The following is a 24,741-nucleotide window of genomic DNA, read 5'->3' as shown; positions in this document are numbered from 1 at the left end:
GAAAAAATTGATAGCAATTCTATGTATCTTCCCATGTTTCCTTTTTTTTTTTGGTTTTAAAGCATAATCATAAAGCATTTGTTCATTTGTTTTAGCTTTTCCTTGGGAATCATGAACACCAGGCAGCAAAGCAAACTTATCTACTCCTGGTATGGAAAACCCTTGACTTCGGACAGAAAGCTGAGGACTTCCCAGTACAAGTAAATAATATTTATTTCTCTTTTGCTAAGGAAACTTAATAGATGTTTCTTTACCTTTCTGACATCGTTTAAGTTAACTGTGACAATATGAGTAAGGTTTTGAGCATTTTGTTGTGACACTGTATTTAACAAAAGCATTAAGCTCTTGAATGATAAACTGTATAGTGTATAAAAAAACATTTAACCAAATCTGTGAATAAGTTTTAACTAATTGAACAACATATGAAAGCTTCCAATCAGCTTCTAATTAAGTTGTAAGAAGTGGCATAACTAACTAAAGTTGACAGGACATCAGGTTTAATGATATGTGAATTATGAAGACTGTGAAATTCTCTTAATCTTCTTGTGTCTATCATTTAATAGGGGCATCCTTATTACATCAGAAAGCAGCAAAACAGAAACCTGTATACAGCTTGGTGACTTTATTTTAGTAGAAGGGATGAATGCAGATCAGCCTTATGTGGCACAGCTCATGCATTTATATGAAGATGGTAAGAGAACTAAAATCTTACTTTCTGTGTGAGAAATTTTAAAATGTTTTAAAGTTATCTTTTTGATAGGGATGTAGTTAGCATTAACAGTATGTCACTGGCCTAATTTATTAAGAAAATCAAGTTTTGGTAATCATTGCATCTGTATTCACATGCTCCCCCAAATGTTTGGGACTGATGGCTAATTTCAGTTAAATTTGATTCATAAATGGAAATTTAAGCACATTGTAATTTTTACAGTCTTTTTACATAATTGTCTAATTTAAAAACATTGGTTCTTGAGGAAGGCAGTCTGAGCTCATGCTTTATTTAGAGATCGGAGAATCCAAATGGAGCAAGAGCACTGCAGCCCTGAAATTTGCATCTCATTAGACATTAGGCAATTTAACATTAAAGCACAAGGCTGAATAAATGGGACTTGTTACTTCTGTCCCTTGTAGAACTGCTTGTTTATACAGAGATAGATATGAAAAGAGAAATCATGGGAGGTGGTGATACAAAAATTGTCTGAGTCTGAATTGGGAGGTACTCATTGGCTACATCTGATTCTTTTGAGCAGCTTTTCTTCTTTTTTGTGCTGTAACTTTGAGGGGTTTTAATCTAATTTACCTTTTTAAAAACATAAATACACATACTCCCATTTTATTTATTTACCAATGCACTCTTTTGTAGTACAGCTGAATATTCTTTTCATGATGGAATGAAACCCATGAAACTTCCTTAAAAACAAGCTATTTCATCAGCAATATTCCCTGGTTTGTCAGCCAGTGAAAAAAGTGTTTCAGGCTTCTGAAAGTACAATGGCACTACAAATAACGTCCTGAAATTTTTCAGTTCTCCTTTTATGTCACTGCTTTTAGTCAGGGTTTGAGAGATCACATCTGTGCCAATAAGGAACCTCTTTTTTTGTGAGAGGGAACTGCTGGTCTGCAGGTATTCCTGTGATTGAGACCCTGTACAGGTGTTACTTTAGCCCTTAAATTCTCAACTCTGACCTTTTAATTTAGCTTAGAGAATGGGACTTGCAACCTCTTACCAGGTGCTTTCTCACCTGTGTCCAGGGAGGATTTCTACCCTGGCTGGCATTTCAGCTGCAGTCTGGCACTGTTCACAATAAAATCCTGGTGTTCCCTGGCCCTCTCCCTGTTGCAGGTGCCCAGCACAAACGTGCAGTGGTGCAGTGGTTCTGTCGCTTGGAGGAGATCCCTCAGAACAAAAGGAAGCTGCTGAAAAGAGAGATTCCTGCCCAGGAGGTGTTTTTTGATCAAGTTCATGGCTATGACACCGATATAGCTGCAGAGACCATTATTAAAACTGTCATGGTATGTACTGCAAGCTTTCTGCACAGTGGGGGAAGAAAGAGACAGCAACAGCCCTGAGGTGTAAATTAGACACTAAGGATTGCATGAGTTGCAGTAATAAGATCTGTGAATGGAAAACAGCTGAATTCTAAGTTAACTGTAAATATTAATGTATGTGTGTTTTGATATTTCCTGTTGTTGCAGGTATTGCCACTACATCTGGGTGAGGAGCTGCCTATTATCACATTAAACAAGGAACAAACTTTCTATGTCAGACAGTCTTGGGATGGGAAGTGCTTTAAGGTTTTGTCCCCGGACACATTCTCTAAGCTGGAAGAAGCTAACAAGAAAAGAGGTGTCATCACAAACTCTTCAAAAGCATTTACTCCTTCAGACATCCTTACACCTGTGAAAAAAGAGACAGAGAGTGTTGCTCGGAGTGCCACAAAACCAAAAGACGCTGATATGGAAATAGAATCCAAACATTCCACTTCCAAGTCCTCCCTTGCTAAGGAGAGGCATTCCCAAAGGGTGGCTGATAATGACATCAAAACCCCAACAGCAAGGAAGAAGCTGGAGTTAAACAGTATGTATATGGCAATATTCTGTCCTTTCAGTAGTTCTGTATATGCTTTGTGCTTCTCCCTTTTGGCTAGTTCAAACTATTGTAACATTCAACATCAATATTTTTAACTGCCCTGTTCAGCCTTTGGGATCAGCCCAAGCCTTGTAGGCACATCACTTGTTTGTCTTGTCTGTTGTTTCAAGCACTCTACTGCTGCTGCAAATGCTCTATTTCTATCTGATAAATCTAATTGAAAGTGCTTGTTGACTGAAATGCTACCAATCAGCCTCACTTGATCTCAGAATGCCCCACTTTCTTTAATCTTCCTGCTAATTGTGTACTAAAATGTTTGTGTTGAGCTGGTTGAATAAGCATGTTTGATTTTGTAAAACATGCAGTATTTTCAACATGGAACCTGACTAAAGTTCTAAGTGATGCAGGTGAGTTAGAAAACTGAAAAAATCTGTTCGTCTTCCTTTTGTTTAGTAATTATTTAGAGGAAGTGCCTTCTAGTGATCCAGTTCCTTATTACTGGAGTGAAGTGTTCATTTGCTTTCATTTAAACAACAGTCAGCTGTACCATGTCTTCTGAAAGTTAACCAACCTAGCCAGATTGAAGCCTGACAAAAGTTTATTTTGCTTTTCATTTCTAGGTCCCACAAGATCCAAGGCCAAGCTGTTGGGATGTGAAGTTTTGGGTCTTTTGGATGATGACTGTGATGCCATAGCACCACTAGAACCATCAGCCCCTAAAAGAAAAGTGAAATTCACAGGTGAAATTTTAGGCTCACCACCAAAGATCCCCTGCAGCAATGCTAAGTCCAAGCCAACATCTGAGACTGCAGAGCACCGTCAGAGGTGCAGTGACACAAGATTGTCCCCCTACACTAAAGTCAAAGACTTCAGTGAAAAAGACAGGAATCTTGATGAGGAAGACAACATTCTGTTACCGTAAGTGACAGCATTTTTATCATGGTTTTTATATGGGATTGCTATTCATATGAAGCTCTCTTAAAACACATTTATGGAATACTTCTGGAGAGAAAAGTAGGTGAAGTCTGTGCATGTGCATGTTTTGCCTGTTGAGAACAAGGAGAGAAGGCAGAGAGCCTCAGCAGTGACAAGTGCACTGTGATGAAGCATTAGGAAATGTTACCTGGAGGTGAATGAATGGTCACAGAGATCCAAAGAGGACTTGACTTCCCAAATGGAAAAGCAGTTCATGATTCTAAGAACAGAGAGATGATGTTGGAAATGGGAATGGTAGGATGATAGGAAAGGAAACTGATGTCATGTTGATGGTGGTTCTCATGATGATTGTACCCACCAACATGGATGAAAATCCATTTCCCTGCACTCCATAATCAAGGCTCAGATGTGCCTGACTTGTGACAGGGATGCTGGACTGTAGAAAGTGGTTTGATTGGCCTCAGGAGAGTCTTCATGAGAATTGTGTGTATGCTTCCATTTGTATGTATACTTCATGAGAATTGTATGTATACTTCCATACTAATTTTTACATAGGAAAGAAATCAAAGCCCAAAAAGCACAACTATACAAGTATATCTGAACACAATCTTTAAAAATGGCATAAAGTGGGGAAGGAGAAGAAGGGAACAGACTTTCTTGTGCAAAATGTTGCAAGAAGCCATAAGCAAGTCCTTTGCCTCTTTCCAAGAGTGAAAATGTGGATGCAACAATGGAATTTCCACCTTTTTTTTTGGTCACTAATTATATATAGCATAAAAATGTTTACCTTTCATTGATAAGGTACTGGCGTTTCAGTAGTATTTATAGATCTTAAACTTCCAAGAACAGTCAACAAATAATAAAAGCATCTGGAATTCATCTCATTTTGTACTTTGAACCAGTAGGGAAGTTCTGTAGTAGCAGTAAAATGTTTCAGTGGCAGGGTTGAAGAAGGACCCAGGAAGACAACCAAGAAATATCAAAACACAAAGAGAAAAAATACATTTGATTTTCCAAAGGGCAAATCAAAAAGATGCCGGAAGGAAATAATATTTTGTTATCTTTCTCTTAAAAAAATAGGTAAAAAACCTCACCTCTCAACAAAATAAAACTACAGCTGTACTGTCCCTTCAGTTTAGCAGTGCAAAATACAGCAGATATTTTGTTTTCCTTGGTAGAGATGTATTGAAGACACAGTGCAGGAGGGGGGAAATTGTGCTGCCAGCATCCATGCCATAGCCAATCTGTAAAGAACAAATAAGAATTCATGCTGGATGGACAGTGGTAACAATTGAGCCTGAAGTTTGAAAGGCCTTCTCTGTGTCTTTGCAAGTGTGATGCAAAGAGAGGGAATACAACCAGCTTTGTTTTCTTTCTTTGCAGTTTAGTTGGATATCAGAAACCGAGCAGCCAGACGCCTGTGCTGACCCCTCGTTCTCGCAGAACATGTGCACAGAAAACCAGTGCTCTCATTGCAGAGCAGATCAGGTAAAAACCCTGCAGCCACGATGTCCTCCTCAGATTGCTCTTGAGAGTTTCAGGCCTTGAGAGCTTGAAGCCTTGAGAGCTTGAACCTTGAGAGCTTGTCTGCCTTAATGTTGAAATGCAGATGGTTCCAGAAGCACAGCTTAATTGCAGCTCGAGTAAAAACTGGTTTGTGTTCAGAAACATAAAGCTGACTCATGGTGTTCTTCGGAAAACTGACTTCCTTTAAACCAGTCTGCTAAAAAGCCATGGAAAATTAGCAGCTGAAGTAGAAAATGTTTTGGCTTGCTGATTACAAGAACTCCACAAAAAGCTGAAAGTGTACAAATGCTGCTCTGTTGTGTGTAGATTGTATGTATTTTTTTTAAAGCTTAAATAATTTCTCTTTTCTCATAGTATGTTGGACCAGGAGGATTTTTCATCTGACTCTGACAGTTCCTACTCTTCAAGTAGTGAGGAAGAGGAGGATGATGATGATGATGATGATGATGTGCCCTGCACACCAGAAAAAAAACCTAAATCGAGCAAAGTATTCAGCACCCCAAAATCTTCAAGGAAGTCAGCAGTTCACACTCCTGCAAAGACACCGAAGAAAACTGTAAGGTTCCACACAAGAGAACTATTTTTATTATTTCTGAGCCAGTTATTTGAATGCTTGATGCCTGTGTGCCAGAGTAAAATATCTGAATCCCTTAGTTTTTAGTGAAGCATTATCTGGATTAATTTAATCTTTGATATGAGTAGGTTATGGAAATATATAAACCATTTGCATGTTGTCAGTATTGTTACAATATTGATCAGAAAACTGTAGCCTAAACAGGGAAATTACTGGCTTGGATGCTGTTTCTTAAGAACCAGATCATTCTGTTATGCAGCACTTCAGAAAAGAACTAACAACTCAAAAATTCTTCAGACAGTTAAAAGGTGTAATTGTCACCACCCCCTTTGCAGTTTCCTTTTTCTCTTAGGAAGAAAACACCATAAGGCTTGTTTGGTAATTCCCTGGGTAAATCCTGTTTCTCAGTCCATCTTGTGCTCTGGCATAAGTAATGCTAAATCATCAATGATTTGTTCCCAACAGAAATTGCTGTTTGTAGAAAATCTGCTTGAGGGTGTAAATTCTCTTTGCAGCCTTTACAGGGAACACCCAGGACCCCCCGGACACCCCGGAACGCAACCCCAGAAATTCCCAGGCGCGTCCAGGCAGCCCAGGAACCAGCCAGTGTCCTGGAAGAAGCCAGATTAAGGTAACCTGTGCTCAGGAAAACCATCTTTATTTTGCATCAGGTGTGCAGAGCAGGCTGTGCTGAAATGGGGAATGTCATCTTTACCATTTAGAATAAAATAGGTAAAAATGCATGGTGTTCTGATCCAAGAACAGTATTTTATAATTTACAGTACAATATTAGATGTACAAATAACAGTAGTATTTACAATACTACTTTAGCAATTTCAAGTTATTTTAACCAGTCCATAGTAAGTTCTTCAGAATTAGGTATCTTTATTCTGTGCAACATTAGAAAAAGATCCTCTCTGATTAGCTGTAGATTGCAAAGGTGCAATATTTGTCTCTTCTTGGTGCTTGAAAAAGCTTTATTGGTATCACTGTAGATCTTCACAGTGAAAAAAAAAAGGCATTCAGGACTATCTTTCAAATTGTGTTTTAGTTCTGTTTGCTATAAACAGTCTCTCCTGTTTTATCCTACCTTTGCACTGTGTTTTAGCCTACCTTTGCACTGACTTACAAATAGTTAGTGACTTAAAACAGATGATCTTTATTGCTGCGTAAATTTAGAGCACATAGAAAGAGACTAGGCTGTTTCTTTTGGGATACTTGACATTGATGCTCAGACTTAAAAGTATGTAAGAGAGATTTGGAAAACTCCACACGGGAGGAAGGTGAGCATCTGCCTGTTTGTTTGCATCAGTCCTTCAGAGACAACAGAAATTTTAATTTTATTTCTCTTTTTTAATTCAAAGGCTGCATGTTTCTGCTATCCCAGAATCTCTGCCTTGTCGTGAGGAAGAATTCCAAGATATCTACAACTTTGTGGAAAGCAAACTTATTGATGGCACAGGAGGGTGAGTTTGGCAAGACTGTGACAAAGATCACATTTGTTTATGGCATAACAGCAGTCAGATTATATATTTTTACTTTATATTTATGAGTTATATTTAAAAAGTTAGCATCATTTAAAGTTTCTCATTCAATTTTCCTGATATTTTTCTTCCTTAAGTGGCGTTATGTGTAGAAATAATGTGGGCTTCTTTATTCTACAGATTCAAATTGAAGACCAAATTATAACTGGTCAGTTTTAGAAGTCTGGAAAACTATTTAGTTCTTTTAAAAAAAGGTAAATTACATTTATAAAATGTTTTAGGTTGTTAATTACTTCAGTACTAATAAGAATCCTCATGATCCTCCAATAAGGATTGTGTTATGTTATTTACAGTCCGAGACACGTTGTGTTATGTGTCTCAGATTGTAAATAAAGATGTAGGCAGTTGCCTGAAGAGTCAGTATTCAAGACTGGTGTCAGGGTCAGGAATTCCAGCTCATGAATCCCAGGAGTTGTTACCATTTTGCTCAGGCTGCTGAAGAGGTGCTCTCCTTTTGTAGGTGCATGTACATTTCTGGAGTGCCTGGAACAGGTAAAACTGCCACTGTTCATGAAGTAATTCGGTGTCTTCAGCAAGCTGCAGAAAATGAGGAGCTGCCCCCATTCCAGTTTGTGGAGATCAATGGCATGAAGCTGACAGACCCTCACCAAGCCTATGTGCAGATATTAGAGGTAAGGAAAGTGTTTTCGGTGGCTCCTGGGTTTGAAAGAAGAGATCTTACACTTTCTCATCACATCCTTGATATGTTACAGTGTTCAAAGCCCTTATCAGTACTTCCCAGTCCCTCCAAGAGACTGTGTGCTTTTATCTTAGAGCAAGTTAGAAAATAATTAACTTCAGGCCTTAGCCATCTTCTTGAATTGTTTTGCTTTCTGCTGCATAAGGGTAGTGGCTGAGAAATAGCCTGGTTTATTGCATCTACTAATCTAAAAAATATCTAAACCAGTTTCTTATACTTTCCTATGGTGTAACTTTTTCTGCTCATCTGCTTAAACAGCTGCTAAGGTGACAACTCTGAAAGTCAGTGTAGCAGTGGAATAATTACTGAGGGGGTCTTAATGGTTAATTGGTCAGTCATAATAGCAATTCAGCTAAAGAGGGGCCATCTCTGTCAACAAAGTGTATTTCTGATATCCATTACAAACCAGTCTGCAGTATCCATCTGGGACTACTGACTGTGCTTGTGTTGTATGGGTGGGAATTAATCTTCTGAGGACTGGATTAAGATCACCCAGTAGGCATTAGACAGTAACTGCTCAAAAGCTTTCTCAGTCTAGGCTAACTTTAAACCAGTGACCAGGAAACTAAATGGCTTCCTGAAGCATCTGTTCCATTTTAATATAAACTTCTGCTCCATTTATTTAAGTTTGACATCATCTTTCTGAGCAGGGAGTGGCATGCATTAGTGTCCTAGTGTCCCAGTCCTCATAGTTGGGAGTTAAATTTGCATATTTGCATCCTTTCCTCAAACCAGCTTCGACAGTGTCTTGCTGAGGGATTTGCTGAGGCCAGGCCTCTGTGTTTCCTCAGCATAGTGAGAGGCTTCCTGACAATTACCTTATTTCATGGTAGTGGGAATGTATTTTACCATCCTTTGTTCCTATCCCATTCAGCATCAAATCTGAAAATGAATAAAGAATTGGCCTTTGGAAGTACAATCTGGTGCCCCCTGCTAGTCCTGAACTCTAAGGCAGCCCAGTGAAATCTCCTTTAGAGGAGTACAAAGTCACACAAACCACGGACTTCTCCAATTCCTTCTGCCTCAGCTACTGTCAAAGAGCCCTTAGTAAGAGCTGGGCTGGTGCTGCTCTCCTGATGGCTGCAGGTCCTGATCCAGTTTGCTGATGTTTCTGTGCATGACTGAAGCAAATTCTGGAGCTTCCCTTCTGCAGTTACCTCACTGCTGTAGGAAAGTTTAGAGATGGAACAGGGACTGGAAGCCCTGGACAGATGAAAGAGATAAGGTTCAATACCTGGGTAAAAGTCCATTTCCACCACAGCAAGTCAGCTCTGTAGTGTATTGGATACTCAGCTCCAGAGCTGCAGAATCAGGGTTCTCTGGGATTCATCTTTCTGTGACTGATTTGGACTGTCCTGACTGAATTGGAAACATGAAACAAGTAGAGGTTATACATTAATCTTGTGCTCTGGCTTGTTTAGTAATTATCAAATCTTAGATTTATAAGAGATTTTAGAAAAGAAATACAGTTTTCAAATGCAGTCTCCATTTGGCTTTATTGCTGGACTTTGCTCTATGATGAACAATTGATTCAGCATCTGCAGTAATTCTGAAATGCCATGTTTTGATTTCTGGGTATCTTTGGACTTGCAAGGGAAGAGGTAATATAGTCAGCTGATCTGTTCTACCACATAGTTGCAACAGATATTGCAGATATTTTTTTAGTTCACAGTTGAATAAATTTAATTATAGATCCTGCTGATGATTCATTAGAATTTTAATAGCAGTCCAGGATTACTCAAGTCAGGCTATTCTTCTCAGCTGACTTAGGTTTTCAGTAGGTGTGTGTATTCAGAGATACCCTAGAGATATGCTGGGTTTACAGCCCTCTAGACTGGGTGGGTTCAGGATTTCTTAGTGATTCTAAGACAGATTGCAGAGAATTCTGTGGGCCTTTCTTTTTAGCTGTGCATTTTTTTGTTTCTCTTCTCATTTATGGGCAGTTCTTGGTAGACCAGAGTGTTTTATGAGCTACTTTCTCAGTTTTTTTACTCCCTCTTGGAAAAAAATCATCCAAGTGCTTGGTGTTGATTGTTAAGGAGTGAAAGTTTGTATTTCAGGGGTTTGGTGTGATTAACCTGCAATATTTGTTCAATCCTTGTGCAGTTCTTGACAGGTCAGAAGGTGACAGCAACCCATGCTGCAGTACTGCTTGCAAAGCTGTTCAGTACCCCTGGACCAAAGAGGAAGACCACAGTGCTGATAGTGGATGAGGTGAGACAGAGAATCCTTTGTTTACTTTCCTCCAAGGATTGTAAGAAGGGAGTTTTTGGTGGATGGAAAATTATGCATGCTTTGAGTGTATCACATGTGATGTAACAGGAATAGACTTAGGAGAGAGGAGATGTAAGTAGTTCCTCTTAGCTATTTAAATTCAGATTCCTAAAAAGGCTGAGTATCCTGTTGCCATGTTGTTCTCTGCTCTGGATTTCATATTGCTTTTACATTTTGTTATTCCAAGACATGGAATAAGTTGTTTGTCAATTCTAAATACCAGGGGATCCAATTGTATTTTGTTTGTAAGCTGCTGCTTTTCCAGTGGGAAAACTCACAGAGAAATAAGTCACACCCAGTTTTGAAAAACCTTGAATGTGCTATGTTCAGTAATAATCATATGCACTCTTATTTTTGCTGCAAGCTAATTCAGGTTCTCACTTGGAGGGGCTTTGAATCTTGTTAGATGTAGTGGTATCACAGAACTGTTTTAAAACTCCAGCTGTTAAACATTTACTGTTCAGGGATGTGCTTTCCCAAAATGGACTAGAGCCCTAATTCAGCAAATGCAGTCCTGTTAGTAGATGGATAAAGGAAAGGCAACAGAGACAGCTTGTTCAGAATCACTTGAGGAATCTTCTGTACAGAGCTGTTCTCAAACCCCCATCAGGTATTGTAAAGAAGAGGCCATTTCTTTTTCCAGTCTGATTCTTATCTTTTTGTCCCTGCAGCTTGATCTGCTGTGGACCCGGAAGCAGAACGTGATGTACAATTTATTTGACTGGCCAACCCAAAAGCACTCCAAGCTGATCATCCTGGCCATTGCCAACACCATGGACCTGCCAGAGAGAATCATGATGAACAGAGTAGCAAGCAGGCTGGTATGTTCTAGCAGTTCTCTTGCTGTGCCATCAAAGGAGAACAGATTAAATACTGGATGCAATCAAAAGCAATCCAGGAGAGAAGTAGGACTGGTTATATCAGAAGCTGAACAATGGTTTTTATCATTGCCTCTCCTGAGGACTGATAATGAACATATAAATCTAAGTTCAGGAGCCTGTTTGCTAATCAGGTATTATGCTGATACATAATGTTCTTGTAAGAATGAAATAAATATGTGGATGCCTAAGATCTGGATAATCAAATGCTGTGCTTCATAGTTAAGCTGCTTACTCTGGAGTTCAGAAGAATTCTCTTCTGGTTTCCCTTCCTCTTTCCTCTTTCATTCCAGGCACCTACTTACTTCTCTGTTTGCCATCATCAGTTGGTGGATTATATAAAAGTATCCAACAAAGAAAATTGGATGCACTCTCCACTTGTTTTGAATGTTTTCCTAGGTCACCTCACCACGGTTCTGAAAAGTGATTTGCAAAAACAGTGCTCTGTGCCTCTATCCTTCCATGACTCAAAAGCAGCTCCACAGGGTGTGAATTGCTTTCCCCCACCCACTAAACCCACTGCAGATCAGCTGAGTCCATACAGTCACAAGAGAAGTTTTGCATAAGAAATTCAAACTCAGGTCTCCTGTAGGATGAAAGGCAGAGCACCATCAGTAACATGGATTGCCCTCATCTGAGGGCTGCTCTTATTGGCTTGAGCCAGAAAAGGGTTTTAATTCTTGGCTGATGGCTAACTTGAAGTCAACACACATGTATACAGAGTAGCTAAAGGCATTAATATTTTTCCACAGCTGCTGCTGTTATTGTATTAAAAAAATAACATGTAGACAGATGTAATCCAGATATTTTTGTATTGAGGAGCTCTCATTTGTTAAAAAGTTTTTATAAGAGAAATCTGAATTCTGATAATAGCAGCTTCACTTGCTCCTCAGGCCTTTCAGTGGGGAGATCCGACCAGTGGTCGGCACTGAGCCACAGTTTTGTGGATTTGTATATTTGTTTCACAAATGTAATTGATTAAAGCATGTCACTGGGAAGGAAAGGATGTGAAAAACTAATTGCCCTACCAGAAAAAGTGAAAGTAACCACACAGGCCATGCTTCAGCAGTTGAGAGTTTTCCAGCCCCACAAACACTTCTCACTGTGTTGTGTCATTTATTGTAGGGCCTCACCAGAATGTCCTTTCAGCCCTACACCTACAAACAGTTACAGCAAATTGTTTCATCCAGACTGAAGGGAGTGAAGGCATTTGAAGAGGATGCAGTCCAGCTGGTTTCCAGAAAGGTGAGCACAGAGCAGATAAATGTCCTTCATGTTGCACTGGGTGCAAGGTGTGGGGACAGCAGGGAGACTTTTGTCACAGCTGTTGGACCTGGTTCTGTGGTTGTGTTCTGTATTGGAGGCAAGTATTGGGGCACAGTTAGGTCATACATTATCCAGGGTATTTTCTGAAGGCATTTCTAGAGCAGTGTCCTTGCTTTTTCCACCTACTCTGAGAAGGCAGCAGATATTCCAAGAGCTGAAGGCATGACAAGAGTCGTGATGATAAGATGTCAACTGTCTGCACTGTTTAGCATAATGTGAGTCATTGGAGAGTCCTGAAAAAGATAACATGCCAGTGGCAGTGGAAATAGCCTTATAAATTTTATTTCTCAAGTTATTCAGTGCCCTGTCATAATAAATAATACTTGTTCTTGTTTGCAAGTCTTAATACTCAGTTGTACAAAATGTAAGTAATGCATTGGGGATCGGTGGCTTCTCAAACTGAGATATGTGCACTGCTAATGTCTTAAATTAGCAGCTCTATATTAAAGTAATCTATTAAAATTATGTCAAAACAACCTACCTCATTGTAGGATTAAAAAAGAGTGCTCATAAATATGTCAGAAGTAAATACAAGCCTGTGTTTTGTTGTGAAGGAACCACCTCTCTGTAAGAATAATAGTGAGGGTTTGCAGAGGAATAATTGCAGTGTTTTTCTACTATGAGTTTTCTTCAGAAATATAGAAATATACCTTGCAATTAGATTTTCTACAGGGTTTCTCATTTTTGGCCCCAGCTGGGTTCTAGGGCTTTTGTATATTACCAGCATCTGCTGGGAAAACTAGGCCAGTACTATATGTTGTGTTGAATGTTCCTAGCTTTATTAAAACTGTAAAACACAATTGGGGTTTTAACAAGTATTCAGTTTCAGAAATTTCAGACAACTAAACATTTTCAGGCACTTGTAACAGTAAATTGACTGTCCTGGATATTTCTTTGAGACCTTCTAAAATTATTAGTGTACTCTTAAAATCAGTATTTTAATGAGTGTAGAAAAACCAAATTTTTTGGTGTTATAGCCAACCCCCTTTTTCCTCCTTTTTCATGAGCCTGGATTATAAGGGTCATCACTGATAATTAAACTGATACTTTGAAACCTTTAATTTTTTTTAACCTCTGACTTCTATGTTACAGAAAAAAAGTTCAGCCTTGAATTTATGACAACCAGATCAGGGTGGGGGTGTGGGAGATGTGGAGAGTTGCTTCTGTTGGTTTTGGTCAGTAAGCTTTGTTTTTCAGGACCTGGGAATATAGGGATGCATTGCTCTCCCACTGGGTGCTCAGGGTGTTTGGGGTTGGTTTGTCTGCTGATTGTTGCTGAACTCTGTCCCCAGCTGTTAGGAAATGTTGTCCCACGTGTGTGACGTTCCCTTGCAGGTGGCAGCGCTGTCGGGGGACGCGCGGCGGTGCCTGGATATCTGCAGAAGGGCCACGGAGATCTGCGAGTTGGCCAGGCAGAAGAGAGCCCCAGAGATTGTCAGGATGGCCCACGTCACTGAAGCCATAGATGAAATGTTCTCATCACCATATGTCAATGCAATCAGGTAAAAATGTTTCCTTTGCTTTTGTGTCCCTTTCACTGCACTAGTTTTTCACAAACAAAAATGATGCCAGAGTTGCAGGCTGTGATACAATGGCCACTTGTGACATAAACTGCCCAGTCTGTGTTTAAATATGTAGCTCCAAGGATTTCCCTTCCAGACTTCCTCCTGCTGTTTCATGGATTCTGAACTTCACAAATGGATTTTTGTCTCATTTGTTTTTTGACTCAGGAATGCTTCATTGCATGAACAAATCTTCTTGAAAGCAATTTTGGCAGAGTTTCGCAGGGCAGGAGTTGAGGAGGCGACAGTTCAACAGGTAAGGGGCATTTTTGTTACTGACACCAGTGATCTGGATCACAAGGTGGTTTTATTTTTTTTTGGCCTGCATGTTAAAACATCTCATGCTTCTACCCTAACATGCTTTATAACAGGAAGAATCAAAGAGAAGTTGAAATTACTAGGCAACAGTCCAAGGAGGAAAACTGAAAGCCGATTCCAAGTTGTGCATCACTGTTTTTCCCTCACAGAGGCAGATATGTCACTGGTAGCTTTGTTTTTTTCAGTAGACCCATAAAATATTGGGTGCCAGCAGAGCTGTGAAGACTCTGGAGTAGTCATGAGTAGTGTGGAAGCTAAATGTTAATACTTATACAAAGATGTAGTTCTAAACATTTTTATAGAGAATTACAGCATCTAAACAGGCCGGAGCTCTTTTATTTCCCCTCCATGGATGTGGGGAGAAGGCAGCTTCTCACTGTGTCACCTTGTCACTCAGCTGCAGCAGGCAGTAAACATAACCTGTGTCCTTTTTGTCTTTCTCAACAGATTTACCACCACTACGTGGCCTTGTGCAGGGTGGAAGGCCTGCAGAGCCCCACGGTGTCAGAAATCATGGCAGTTTGTTCAAGGCTTGGTGCCTGCAGGCTCTTGCTGGTGGAGGCCAGCAATAAATATCTGCACATGCGGGTGCGACTGAACCTCAGCCAGGATGATGTCATGTATGCACTCAGGGAGGAATAAAGCAAAAGAGATTTTATTGCTTTTAATATGTATAAATATTTTAAATACCGTCTATTTTTATTTGTTTTTTAATTATTGATAAAATGGAAATAGTGAAATGTATTTTTTTAAAAGGCTTTGCTTATTTGTTTGATGTATGAAAGCATTCTTTTAATAATAAAGAATTAATTTCAAAGCATTTTAAGTATTTCAAATTATTTCTTTGTAGAAGTATTTTTAATTGCTGGTAGCTTTTAACTGAGGTCTATGAACTTGGAATGGGTTATTTGAAGATTACTTGCATCACTTTTTTTTAAGGCTCATGGTCTCTTTGGCATTCTGTAGATTTTCCTCAGTGACTTACATCCAATGAAAGGCATTGCTGAAACGGGCTTAAACTTTTCCTTACTAACATAATTAAAAGGAACTTCCAGGTTGCAATCCAACATAATTAAACGGAACTCCCACTTTGCAAGGCAGGCTCGCTGTTGGAATGGAGGAAGCTGTAACAATACCTCGAACACGAATGGTGCCATTTGAATACCCAACTCCTTTGTCTGACCGATCCTAGTCCAGGACTGCTCCTCAGCAGCCGCCCCGGTGCGGGGCTGTGTGCGGGCTCAGCTCGGCCAGAGCCGGGGCCGTGGCTCCCTCCGGGCCCGCCCCTCCGCGCAGCCGCGCAGCCGCCGCGGGCGGGCCCACCCCGAGCGCGCCGGCCGGAGCTGCGGCCGCACGGGCGGGAGCCGAGGTGAGCCGGGGCCGGGCTCCCTCCGGGCGGTCTCTCCGCGGTTTTTCTCGCGGTTCCCGGCCCATCGCCCCCGCGGTCCCTCCCTGCTCCGGCCGGGGAGCGCCCGCAGCCGGCCCTGCCCGCCGGGTCCCGCCGAGCCGCCCGGGAGGAGCGCGGGCGCGGCCGGGCCGGGCCGGGCTCCCTGGGCCCGCGGAGCGCGTCCCGCGGCGCTGCCCCCGCTGCCCTCACGGCCGGGAGCGCTCTGAGGGAGAGCCGGGGAAGCGGCAGGGTCGCGCCGCCCGCCTCCGTCCGGCGGGCTTTGCCTTGGCACGGGCAGGCGCTGACTTTAAGTTCCGTGTGCTCTCAGTCCTACAGAGACACAGCCCTCTGAAATTCATGAACCAACATGCTTGGCAGAAGACCTAAAAAGAGCCCTCAGGCAAAGGGCCAGGGAGCTGCAGTTGCAAAGCAGGTAAGGAGGGCGAAGGGCCAGGGAGATGTGGTGGCAGAGCAGGCAGGGAAACCTCCCACTCCCTCTGCTCCTCGGGATGGTCTCGCTGAGACCTCTCGCTGCTGTTTTCCTGCAGAGTCTCCCATGTGGTAATAGCATTGCGGGATCATGGGGAAAATTAGATTGTGTGGTGCCTGTTTTCCTTCCTTCTTTAATGCATTCTTTTTCAAGTAAATATCTGATAGGCAGCTGTGGAGGTCTTGCAGGGAAGGCACAGTGTTGTAATGCTGTAATCTTTGCATGAGACCTCATGACTCATGCTTACAGTATTTTCTTAGCCCAGCTATGTTGAGATTTAATAATAACTTCAGTCACTCTGTGGAGGCTTTCCCTACATCTCTAAGAAAACAGAAATAAGAACAGCAGAATATCAGGTAACAAATTAAGGGACGTATATGGGAGAATATTAAGATGCTAAACAAGAGACAGTTAATTTTAATTTCCCTTTGTGTAGTCATTTTCATGTAACAGATAGACTGATGTGCCCCTTTCCTGTAGATAAAAGTGAGTTTAGCTGTGTCTGTGTGTTGAGGTTTTTTTTCCATACTTATTTACCTTTGGATGGAGTTTCAGAAGTCTTGTGGAGAGAAACAATAATTAGTCATGGTTGGCAGGTGTAGCAAGTCAGGCGACAGTGTCAAAATTAGAAATACAGTCAAGGCAAAATTCTGGGTGGAAAACTGAGGGGAAAACAGTGTAGTTAGAGTTAATTAATATGTTAGAATCAGAATGGAATTTCAGAAACCTTTGAAGAATAGAGGGAAGTAACAGGTGGAATAGCTGGTAAGAAAGTAGAGGAATGTGAAAAGGGGTTGTAACAGGCTATTAGAACAGAAGAAATAACTAAGATGTTTTCTTTTGTTGATTTCTTAGGAACCAGTGTTCTCATACTGGAGGCAGAATGCTGTAGTTAGTGATCCATAATGTCACCATGGCTCCAGTGTGAAAGTTTGCATTTCTCTGTGAGACAGACAGTGTATAACTTAGTTTGTCTGAGCAGGGGAGAAGATAAAAGGTGAAAATAATTTTCCTCCTTCTGGGGAAAAAAAAAGAAACCTCACTCTGAAAAGACAAACAGTAATTCAAGGATCTGATTAACATCTTTTACTAATTCCTAATTCAATACAGTTAATTATTCAGCCTGTCTTACATCATAGATAAGTGCTTCTTGAAGTAAATAGCTTGTTTGCTTTCAAATTAATTCAATTTAAAATGGTTTTTTGTTGTGTAGTATATCAACTGCAAGCTTTCCATAACTTATTTTTTCTGTTTTATTAAACATTGCTTCAGTACTGCTAATTTCATTGGAAATGTTCCTTTTTGAATGGGTTGGGACTTGGAGCTGGAACTGCTGAATTGTGTTCTTGACTTCTGTGGTTGCTGCAGTTGCTTCACTGTCCACCCTTGCAGTGTGGTAATGAACAGGTCCTGTGTGCTCCTCATCTGTTCTGCACATTGGTGAAAGATTGGGATTATAAAATGGTCCAGAGAGGGGCACAGAATCTTTCAGGGCAGTAGCCACCAGCACTTTGATTCCTACTGAGTTAAAAAAAAACAACTATTACTCACATTAATTTATAAACTGACAGGCAGCCTCTTGCAGCACTTCAGATCCTCAGGACAGAGGGAGATTGCTGACCCTCAGAATAATGACAGCTGATGTTTTTTCCTGTGCTGGAGAGGAGCTGAAGTGCTGCCTCCTTGGCCATGGGGGGATCAATCAGGCTTGTGCTTTGGAAAAGTCTGAGGAAAGCTTCACCTTCTTCATAGGATGAATCTAATTCTGTTCATTCGTGTTCATAGAAAGTCTTAGCATACTTAAGATAATTTTATTTTCCTGGGGCAGTTAATATCTTAACCAGAAACACAAAAACAGTGATGAAATGGCATTTTAAAATAATACCTTTTGGACTAAGACCCCAGAGATTCCTTTGCTGTACTTTGGAATGTTTTGCCACAAGAGAGTGCTAACCCCTACTGCCATATCCTGATTACTGTTATTAATGCTGTTCCCTGAGATGTTATCTCTCAGCTGATGATCTGTGCCAGCCAGTTCTGATGGTTTTCCCCAGTGCAGTGTGGGCAATGCTGGGTTTTAATGGCTGTGTTTGTTTCTGGGATTTAGAAACTGATGTGAGAAGAAGACAGAACAGTTCTGTGTTTATAAATGTAGCTTCTTCAAGAGATGAGGGTGAAGTCTGTGCAGTGTGCACATGTCAGACCTTTTGTGTGTGAGCCATGAGTGAATGTTTTTTAGCTTAGCTGTTAGGGAGGCACTGCCCTGAACTTCCCTGATGCTATCTGCTCCATGAGGCTCAGTAAAACAAACATTTTCCTCTACCTTGTTATGTCAGACTGTTAAACAGGATTGATTTTAAGAAATGGTTTGTGTAGAGTTTTAAAGGAACACTTGTGGGGTGTTAAGATTTATGTACCTTACATCAGTTTTGGGTGCCTGTATGCATTGTTGTGGTAATACAGGTGGTGTGATAGTGGGCTGTAAAAAAATAATCAGGATTCAGAATGGTGAAAATGTCTAAATAATCCATGCAATGTAATGTTTTTGGGTTTATCTTTGTTCTAAGTAGGGTATTTTATTATTCTGTACTGTTATTTTCCCTTGGCTCCAGCTGGGGCTGTTTGTGGATTTCAATCCTGAAGAGATGCTGCTGGCTGCAGAGGAAGGTGAGGATGATGGGGACCTTGAGGCAGAGCTTGCTGCTATCACAGGAGGAAAAGTGAAAGAAGGAAAACCAAAACCAAAGGTGAAAAGTAAGTTAAAGTATCTGAATTTAATTTACCTTTGTTAAATTGATCTAAAAAAATCTTTAGATTTATCTAAAATGGTTTTTCTATTACTGGTAGAAACTGAATTTGCAACTGCTCTTTACTTTGAAAGGTTTAATTTGTTACTCCACAAACAATGTTTTTCTGTTGATGCTCTTGTAGATATATGAAAAAGATCTCTGGTGGCTGGCCCGTTTAATGACTAAATTAAGAGATGCTTTTTTAGCATATGAAGTCATAAAAAGGTGTAGTAGGCGCTAGATGATTTTAGAGGGGAAATGATGTTTCTTGTGGAGGGTGGGTTGTTTGTCATGTGGTTGTTCTTGTGTTTTTGTTTGAAGGGTGAATTTACATAATGAACCTTATATTTTTAGTTACTTGGAGTCTGTAACCAAAACTGAATCCCATTTTCAGAGGCAGATGCTGATGCAGTCACTTGGAGAATCCTGTAGCTTGTGTTGTGCAGGTTACAGTGTCTCTTGGAATGGACTGTTACCATTCTTAATGCTGTTAGTTTTGTGTGGTGGTGTTTGCACAGCTCTGCAGTGGTTTACAGGCTGGCTGCAATCTGCCATGAGCCAAGGCTGCTGCTGCTGCTGTGAGGGCCCCTCAGTGAGCATGCTCTGCCTCTGAGCACGTCTGTGTTTGTGGAGCTGCAGGCTGAGCTGCCTCAGGAGCTCCTCTGCCAAAATAAACCTGAGTTCTTGTGGCAGCTTTCAGCTGAACCAGGTTTGCTGCCTGCCTGTCTGAGAGCTGGGGAAAGGAAAAGGGGACCTACAGGTGTGTGAGCAGGTGCAGGAAGGAGGGGATAGTGCACCTATAGCCTTATTTGCAGCTCTGCAGTCATTGCCCTGTAATATTTGAAGGGGCTTCACACAGAGCAGCAGGGGAATGAAGAATTTTGTAATGTTTAGACAAGACAACTCTGTAAGCACAGTGGCTGGTGACAGACAAAGGACAAGATTGTATCTGAAACTAAATTCTAAATCATTTCCACTCTCCGCATTTAAAAATTTTAGTGAACTCTTAAAGCTAATAAGCACAATTGTGCAAATAGGCATAATAGCAGAACTTCTGCCATTGGACATAGGTTACTCATGGCTAAAGCCTGCAGGATGATGTTTTGAGGGTGAATCTGTGTATCAGGAGCTCTTGAGTTGTTATCATCCCTCTCAATGTCATGTCATTTATTTTGTTGTTTTGGTCTTTTTATTCATAAGAGGAAAATAAAACTTCGGGCAGTGCAAAATTAACATTTACTATGCCTATCATTTACTGTGCCTTCTAAATGTGTGGTTAAAAAAGGATTTTGCAAAGCAGTGTGCAGCTATTCTGTTTTCCTGTTAGAATTGGAAGTGTGTGGGTTAGAAGCTGATGGAGGATGAGCAGCTGGCTCTGGGCACTCCTGAGACCTGGCCCAGTGCAGAGGTGGGGGCAGGATGCAGGCAGGTCTCCATCTGCCTGGAGAGCAGGAGCTGTGGGGGCTGGGGACAAACAGATCCTGTCTGGGAAAGGGCAGGAAAAAGGGATCCAGTGCCACTCATGTGCTTGGTTCTTGGCTGAGCACCAGGTGCAGTAATTCCCTCCTGGATTACATCCTGGAGCTCTGATGGGTGTGGGGGAATGGCCTCCTCCTCCTCCAGCAAAAGCTGCACTGTTGGAACATCTTAAGTCCAGAGATCCCTGCTGTCTCTGATAAGTGCCAGCTGGGCAGCCACTCACGTGTCTGAAGTTGTGGCCTCATCTTGCTGCACGGGATTAGAGCTGAAAAACCATCTGAGGAGGCTTGATTAGGTTTTCTGCCTCTGCTGCAGTTTTCTGCACAGCCAGTTGCCTTTGGGTATGGCCTGCAGTCCAAGTTTTGCTAAGGTCAAACTTATGAGCAGCATGTTTGATACAAATACTGAAGCACCCATGGGGTCAATTGGATTATTTGAACAGAAACAGTTTTGTACCTGGGTTAATTTTCAGCTGATTCAGCAAATGCAGGGAGTGAATGGGATCCATTTAAACTGACTATAAAGCTCTGTCCTGGAGATCTGTATTTTCTGCAGCTTTTACTGCCACTGGTGAGTCACTGTCATGAGTCTGCACAGGGAAGTATCAGAGGCATTTACATGGACCATTGGGATTTGTGGGCAAACAACCTCACCTTGGAGAGCATGTGGAGGAAGTTGATAGTTTAGGAAGATGTGGTTGGCACAGGATGAAGCACAGATGAGACCTCAGCAATGAGGAGTTGAGTAGAGTTTTCAGGATGAAGACCAGAAGCAAAATTGCAAAATGAAGGAGCCAAGAAAAATTTGGAAAAGGCTGAATCTCATCATCACGAGACAGCAGTGCAGAAAATGTGCAAGTGGCTTACTGCCTGCCTCAAGTGTCATAGCAGGAACACCAGTGCTGCTCTTCTGGCTGCTCACTTCCCAGCCTCTGCCCTTTACCCATCAATATGCTCTCAGTTACCTCCAACACTGTGCAATAAAGGGGGAACAAGAGGGGAGGGCACTGTTCTTTCAGCTGGTAGCAGCTCCTTCAGGATTTATACCCAGTGTTAACTGGGTATAACTGTTCCTTAGGATTTATGGCTCCTTGGGATTTCCTTTTACAGCTCCTCTGCCCATGGATCATATTGAAAAGATGGCTGCAGAGTGTATGAAGGACCTGAATGAAGAGGAAGATGCAGATGATGAGGACTTGGAGAAAGATACAGACCTTCTGGTATGCATAACTATTAGCAAAGAGTTTTAGTATGTATTTTTTTAACAGAACTGCATTTAGCAAAAATGTCTGTTAACTTTCTGGTGAGAAGCTAAAATACTGCAAAAGCACCATTAGATGCAAGTCTTTGCAGGATCCAACCACTGCACAGCAGAGTAAGACAGTTTCCTAACATTTCTATGTGTGGGGGTCTTAGAGAATTGAGGGAAGAGCAGGAATCCCATTCCATGTTATGGGGAAGGACAGCCAGGGACTGTCTCCCTAAAGTGCTGTCTGCCACCATTTTGCTACTGCTTCAAGCAGTGTTTTGGCCTGAGAGAACACCTCAAGAGAGTCTTTGTTTTTTCAGTGACTCATCTCATGGCAGGGTTTAGGGAAGGAGTGTTAAGTTGTAGTTTTGACTGCCATGGCTAGTCCAGGCTTTTTGGAAATTTGAAATTTAGGTTTGCATAATCTTTGTAAAAGTACTTCTCTGAACTTCTCCAGCTTCAGATCTCCAGCCGCAAACTTGTGTGGTGATCCTGGGGCTGCAGTGTGGCTTTTCAGTGGTGTCTGGAACCAGTGTAAATTAATAATAAAAAATAAAATTGAATTTAAAGAAGACTGGAATAGAAGATCTTCAGACTCTTCACTTGGGTTCAAAATCTGTCCAAAGCTTTTGACACTTCAGACTTGATTTTATTTTTGTCTTTTGAGGACAGAGAAGATTTTGAGGAAATGCCTTTTGTTGGCTCTTACTTTTACCTTAGGCAGAGTTACAAGAAGTTCTGGGGGAAGAAGGTGAGGCAGAAAGCTGTGAGGATGAAATGACAGCAACAGAGCCATCCCCAGCTGAAGCAGAAGCTGAGCTACCTGAACTGCAGTCACAGGTAGGAATGAGCTTCATGTTTCTGAGTTTTGCTGAATCACTGTTGTCACTTGGCTTGTATGAGGGTCATTGTCAAGCATCTGGAGAGGCCTTGTCTTCCAAGGAATAAAAATCTGCTGTTGTTGTTTCCTCCAAGGAAAGCAGTGCTGTATGAGTGCAGGTGATCCTTTTGCTTTGTTCCAAGGGTGAATTCTGATGTTGGCACAGAACTGAAGAGGTAAACAATTGGAGACAAGCTTGTATTGTCCCTCATTATACATAGGAGCATGCAGACTGCAGTGCAGGCTTCCAGAGTTCTTATCTTCTCCCTAAGAGAATTGAGCAGTGTGCTGAAATTGTGAGACATAGTTCAATAGTTTTGGGGTTTTTCTCAGTAGCATTATCTGTCTCAGCTTAATTTGTCAGTCCTCATGCAGTCAAATCCTTTATTCAGTCACTGCATGTTTCTATTGTGTGCCACAAATTCCAGTGCCTTGTACACTAGGCCTGTTAGTAAATGGGATTGAGAGGGTTTCTGTAGAGATAATGGCAATAATTACATCAGGAGCCATCTGCAGGGTCTCTGTGGCCGTGGAGAGTTTCTAAGTAGCTGCTCATGACTTTGCTTAGGCTGCTTTTGTCACTGAACTAATTCCAGGCTGTAGGAGGAGGAAAAAGAGCTCTTGTTGTAAACCCAGGTTGAAGCCCAGAAGGGAGCAAACTAACATGGTTTAAAAATAAGAAAAGAATAAGTCAAGATTTGTGCCAAAATACCTCTTCACACCCTCTGTTGTGCAGGGTTTGAGAGGCTTCAGTGTTCTCCTCACCTACTCACGGACCACATGGCTCCAATTACTCTGTGAGTGAGAGTTTCCCAAGTCTCTCCACCCATTCTTCTCTGTGAGGCTTTTGAGAGAGCCAGAGGTGGCTGCAGGGCCCGTTAGCCCAGCACAAACCCTGCTCTGTTTCAGGGGCTGTTCCTTCCTGCACTCTGTTCACAGCAGTGTGTGTGTGTGTAGAAGAGGAGTGTTTGCTTTTCAGTGCGGTGGGAAAACCCGTCTAGCTGGATGAAATAAGTTTTCTTGATTTGTTTTATTGTTTTTTCTGAGACCTCCTCACTTCCTGCTGTTAGCAGTGAGCTGCAGCAGACGCTGCAGGGCAGGATTGCTGACTACAGGACGGCCATTTCCAACGCGCGGGACTCGGGGGAGAGCGCCAAAGTGCGGCGCTACGAGAGGGGCCTCAAGGTGAGTGGGGATCACCAGGGTGAGTGAGGCTGAGGAGAGTCAGCTCTCTGAAGGGTGCTCTTCTCAGCTGGCTGAGTTTGTTGACAGGAAATGAAATTTTCATGTGCTGCCTGGTGTTACTTTAAAAACATTTGTTGTTACTGACTACCCATCTGATATGGCAAACACACAGATGAGGTGTGGCTTCAGCTGCCTTTTGAGCTTTGTTTCTGTTGAATGTCGCAGGTGGTAGCTGGAGGAAGGGTTTGTGGTACATGCTGAAGTTAAACCCAGGTGCCTGGATCTGAATTTGACCTGTGGTGACTGCTCAGTTACCTTAAAGCAAAGTTTAGGAGTTTCCCTAGAACATACACCTTGCAGTTCATCACTGCTGCCATCCCTTAGGTACTAACCTTCCACTCACTTCTGTCAGACAAAGGGAGGTGGTGCCTTTCCCTGAGTGTGTTGGCTGTGCTTGAAAAGGAATAGAGCAGGGTTTTTGATGAAGGCAATTAAGAGCTGCAGCAAAGAGCAGTCTCTCCAGCCTCTCGTGTTCCAGGCAGGTGGCGTGCTTGCAGTGAGCTGCAGTGCTTGTTTACTGCTGGGCAGGGCCTTTCTCTCCCCGTGGCTTTCAGCAGCTCTCCTGCATCACCTCAGGCAGCAGCAAAGCTGAACAGCTCAGGGCTGTGCACTGGGACAGGATGTGATGGCTCACTGGCTGTCTTGGGGTACAGAGGGAACAACTGAGGCCAAACTCAGGAAAGAAAAAGCACAAGAAAGATGTCTGTGTGTGTCCACTGCCTGCCAGCCCTGACAGGAATGTACACAAAAGCACCTGGCCTTTCTGAGAGCCACAGGGATGGGCAAACCAGCTATTCCATCCAGTCATGAGCTAAGTGCACTGTGCCACTTCCTTTATTTCTCAGGGTAGGGAGTTTCCCTGTGCCTGAGCAGTGTAACTGAGGATAATAGACCAGATCTCCCTTCACAGCTCACAGCTACTGAATTAGCAAAATTACATGTCAACAAATGGTGTAGAGTTCTGTCTTCTGTGTAGTTTTGGAACTGTGAACTT

The 24,741-nt window shown here is 41.9% G+C and overlaps 2 protein-coding genes across 2 annotated transcripts in view; both read left to right on the top strand.

The window, feature by feature from the left end:
- Positions 1-111: 111 nt before the first annotated feature.
- On the top strand, positions 112-14,871 carry ORC1 (origin recognition complex subunit 1). Its single transcript, XM_054286131.1, has 16 exons — positions 112-200; positions 564-691; positions 1,844-2,013; positions 2,197-2,578; positions 3,211-3,508; positions 4,910-5,014; positions 5,408-5,609; positions 6,152-6,258; positions 6,992-7,093; positions 7,632-7,803; positions 9,978-10,085; positions 10,817-10,966; positions 12,149-12,268; positions 13,685-13,851; positions 14,080-14,167; positions 14,677-14,871. The coding sequence occupies exons 1-16, from the start codon at positions 112-114 to the stop codon at positions 14,869-14,871; spliced, it is 2,583 nt and encodes an 860-aa protein (XP_054142106.1).
- A 676-nt stretch (positions 14,872-15,547) lies between these two features.
- The window catches only part of CC2D1B (coiled-coil and C2 domain containing 1B), a 28,480-nt gene continuing 19,286 nt past the window's right edge, over positions 15,548-24,741 (top strand). Inside the window, exons 1-6 of the mRNA XM_054286058.1 lie at positions 15,548-15,598; positions 15,945-16,049; positions 18,719-18,860; positions 21,484-21,593; positions 22,343-22,462; positions 23,550-23,687. Coding sequence (XP_054142033.1) covers positions 15,984-16,049; positions 18,719-18,860; positions 21,484-21,593; positions 22,343-22,462; positions 23,550-23,687 — 576 coding nt within the window. The 5' untranslated portion in view covers positions 15,548-15,598; positions 15,945-15,983. The remainder of the gene's footprint in view (positions 15,599-15,944; positions 16,050-18,718; positions 18,861-21,483; positions 21,594-22,342; positions 22,463-23,549; positions 23,688-24,741) is intronic.

The sequence above is a fragment of the Melozone crissalis genome, unplaced genomic scaffold (assembly GCF_028551555.1).
Source record: "Melozone crissalis strain CALT ecotype California unplaced genomic scaffold, PUWL_Pcris_2 ptg000045l_1, whole genome shotgun sequence".
NCBI classification, from domain to species: Eukaryota; Metazoa; Chordata; class Aves; order Passeriformes; family Passerellidae; genus Melozone; species Melozone crissalis.
Note: the sequence above shows the minus strand (reverse complement) of the source record. Positions and strands in the feature narration are given on the sequence as shown.

What these genes read in the sequence shown, in the direction of transcription:
- ORC1 (XM_054286131.1), top strand. Translation starts at nt 112, where the DNA reads ATGAACACCAGGCAGCAAAGCAAACTTATCTACTCCTGGTATGGAAAA. An exon ending in GAAGAAGCTGGAGTTAAACA is followed by an intron (nt 2,579 to 3,210) that starts GTATGTATATGG and finishes TTTCATTTCTAG; the next exon opens with GTCCCACAAGATCCAAGGCC. An exon ending in CTGGAAGAAGCCAGATTAAG is followed by an intron (nt 6,259 to 6,991) that starts GTAACCTGTGCT and finishes TTTAATTCAAAG; the next exon opens with GCTGCATGTTTCTGCTATCC.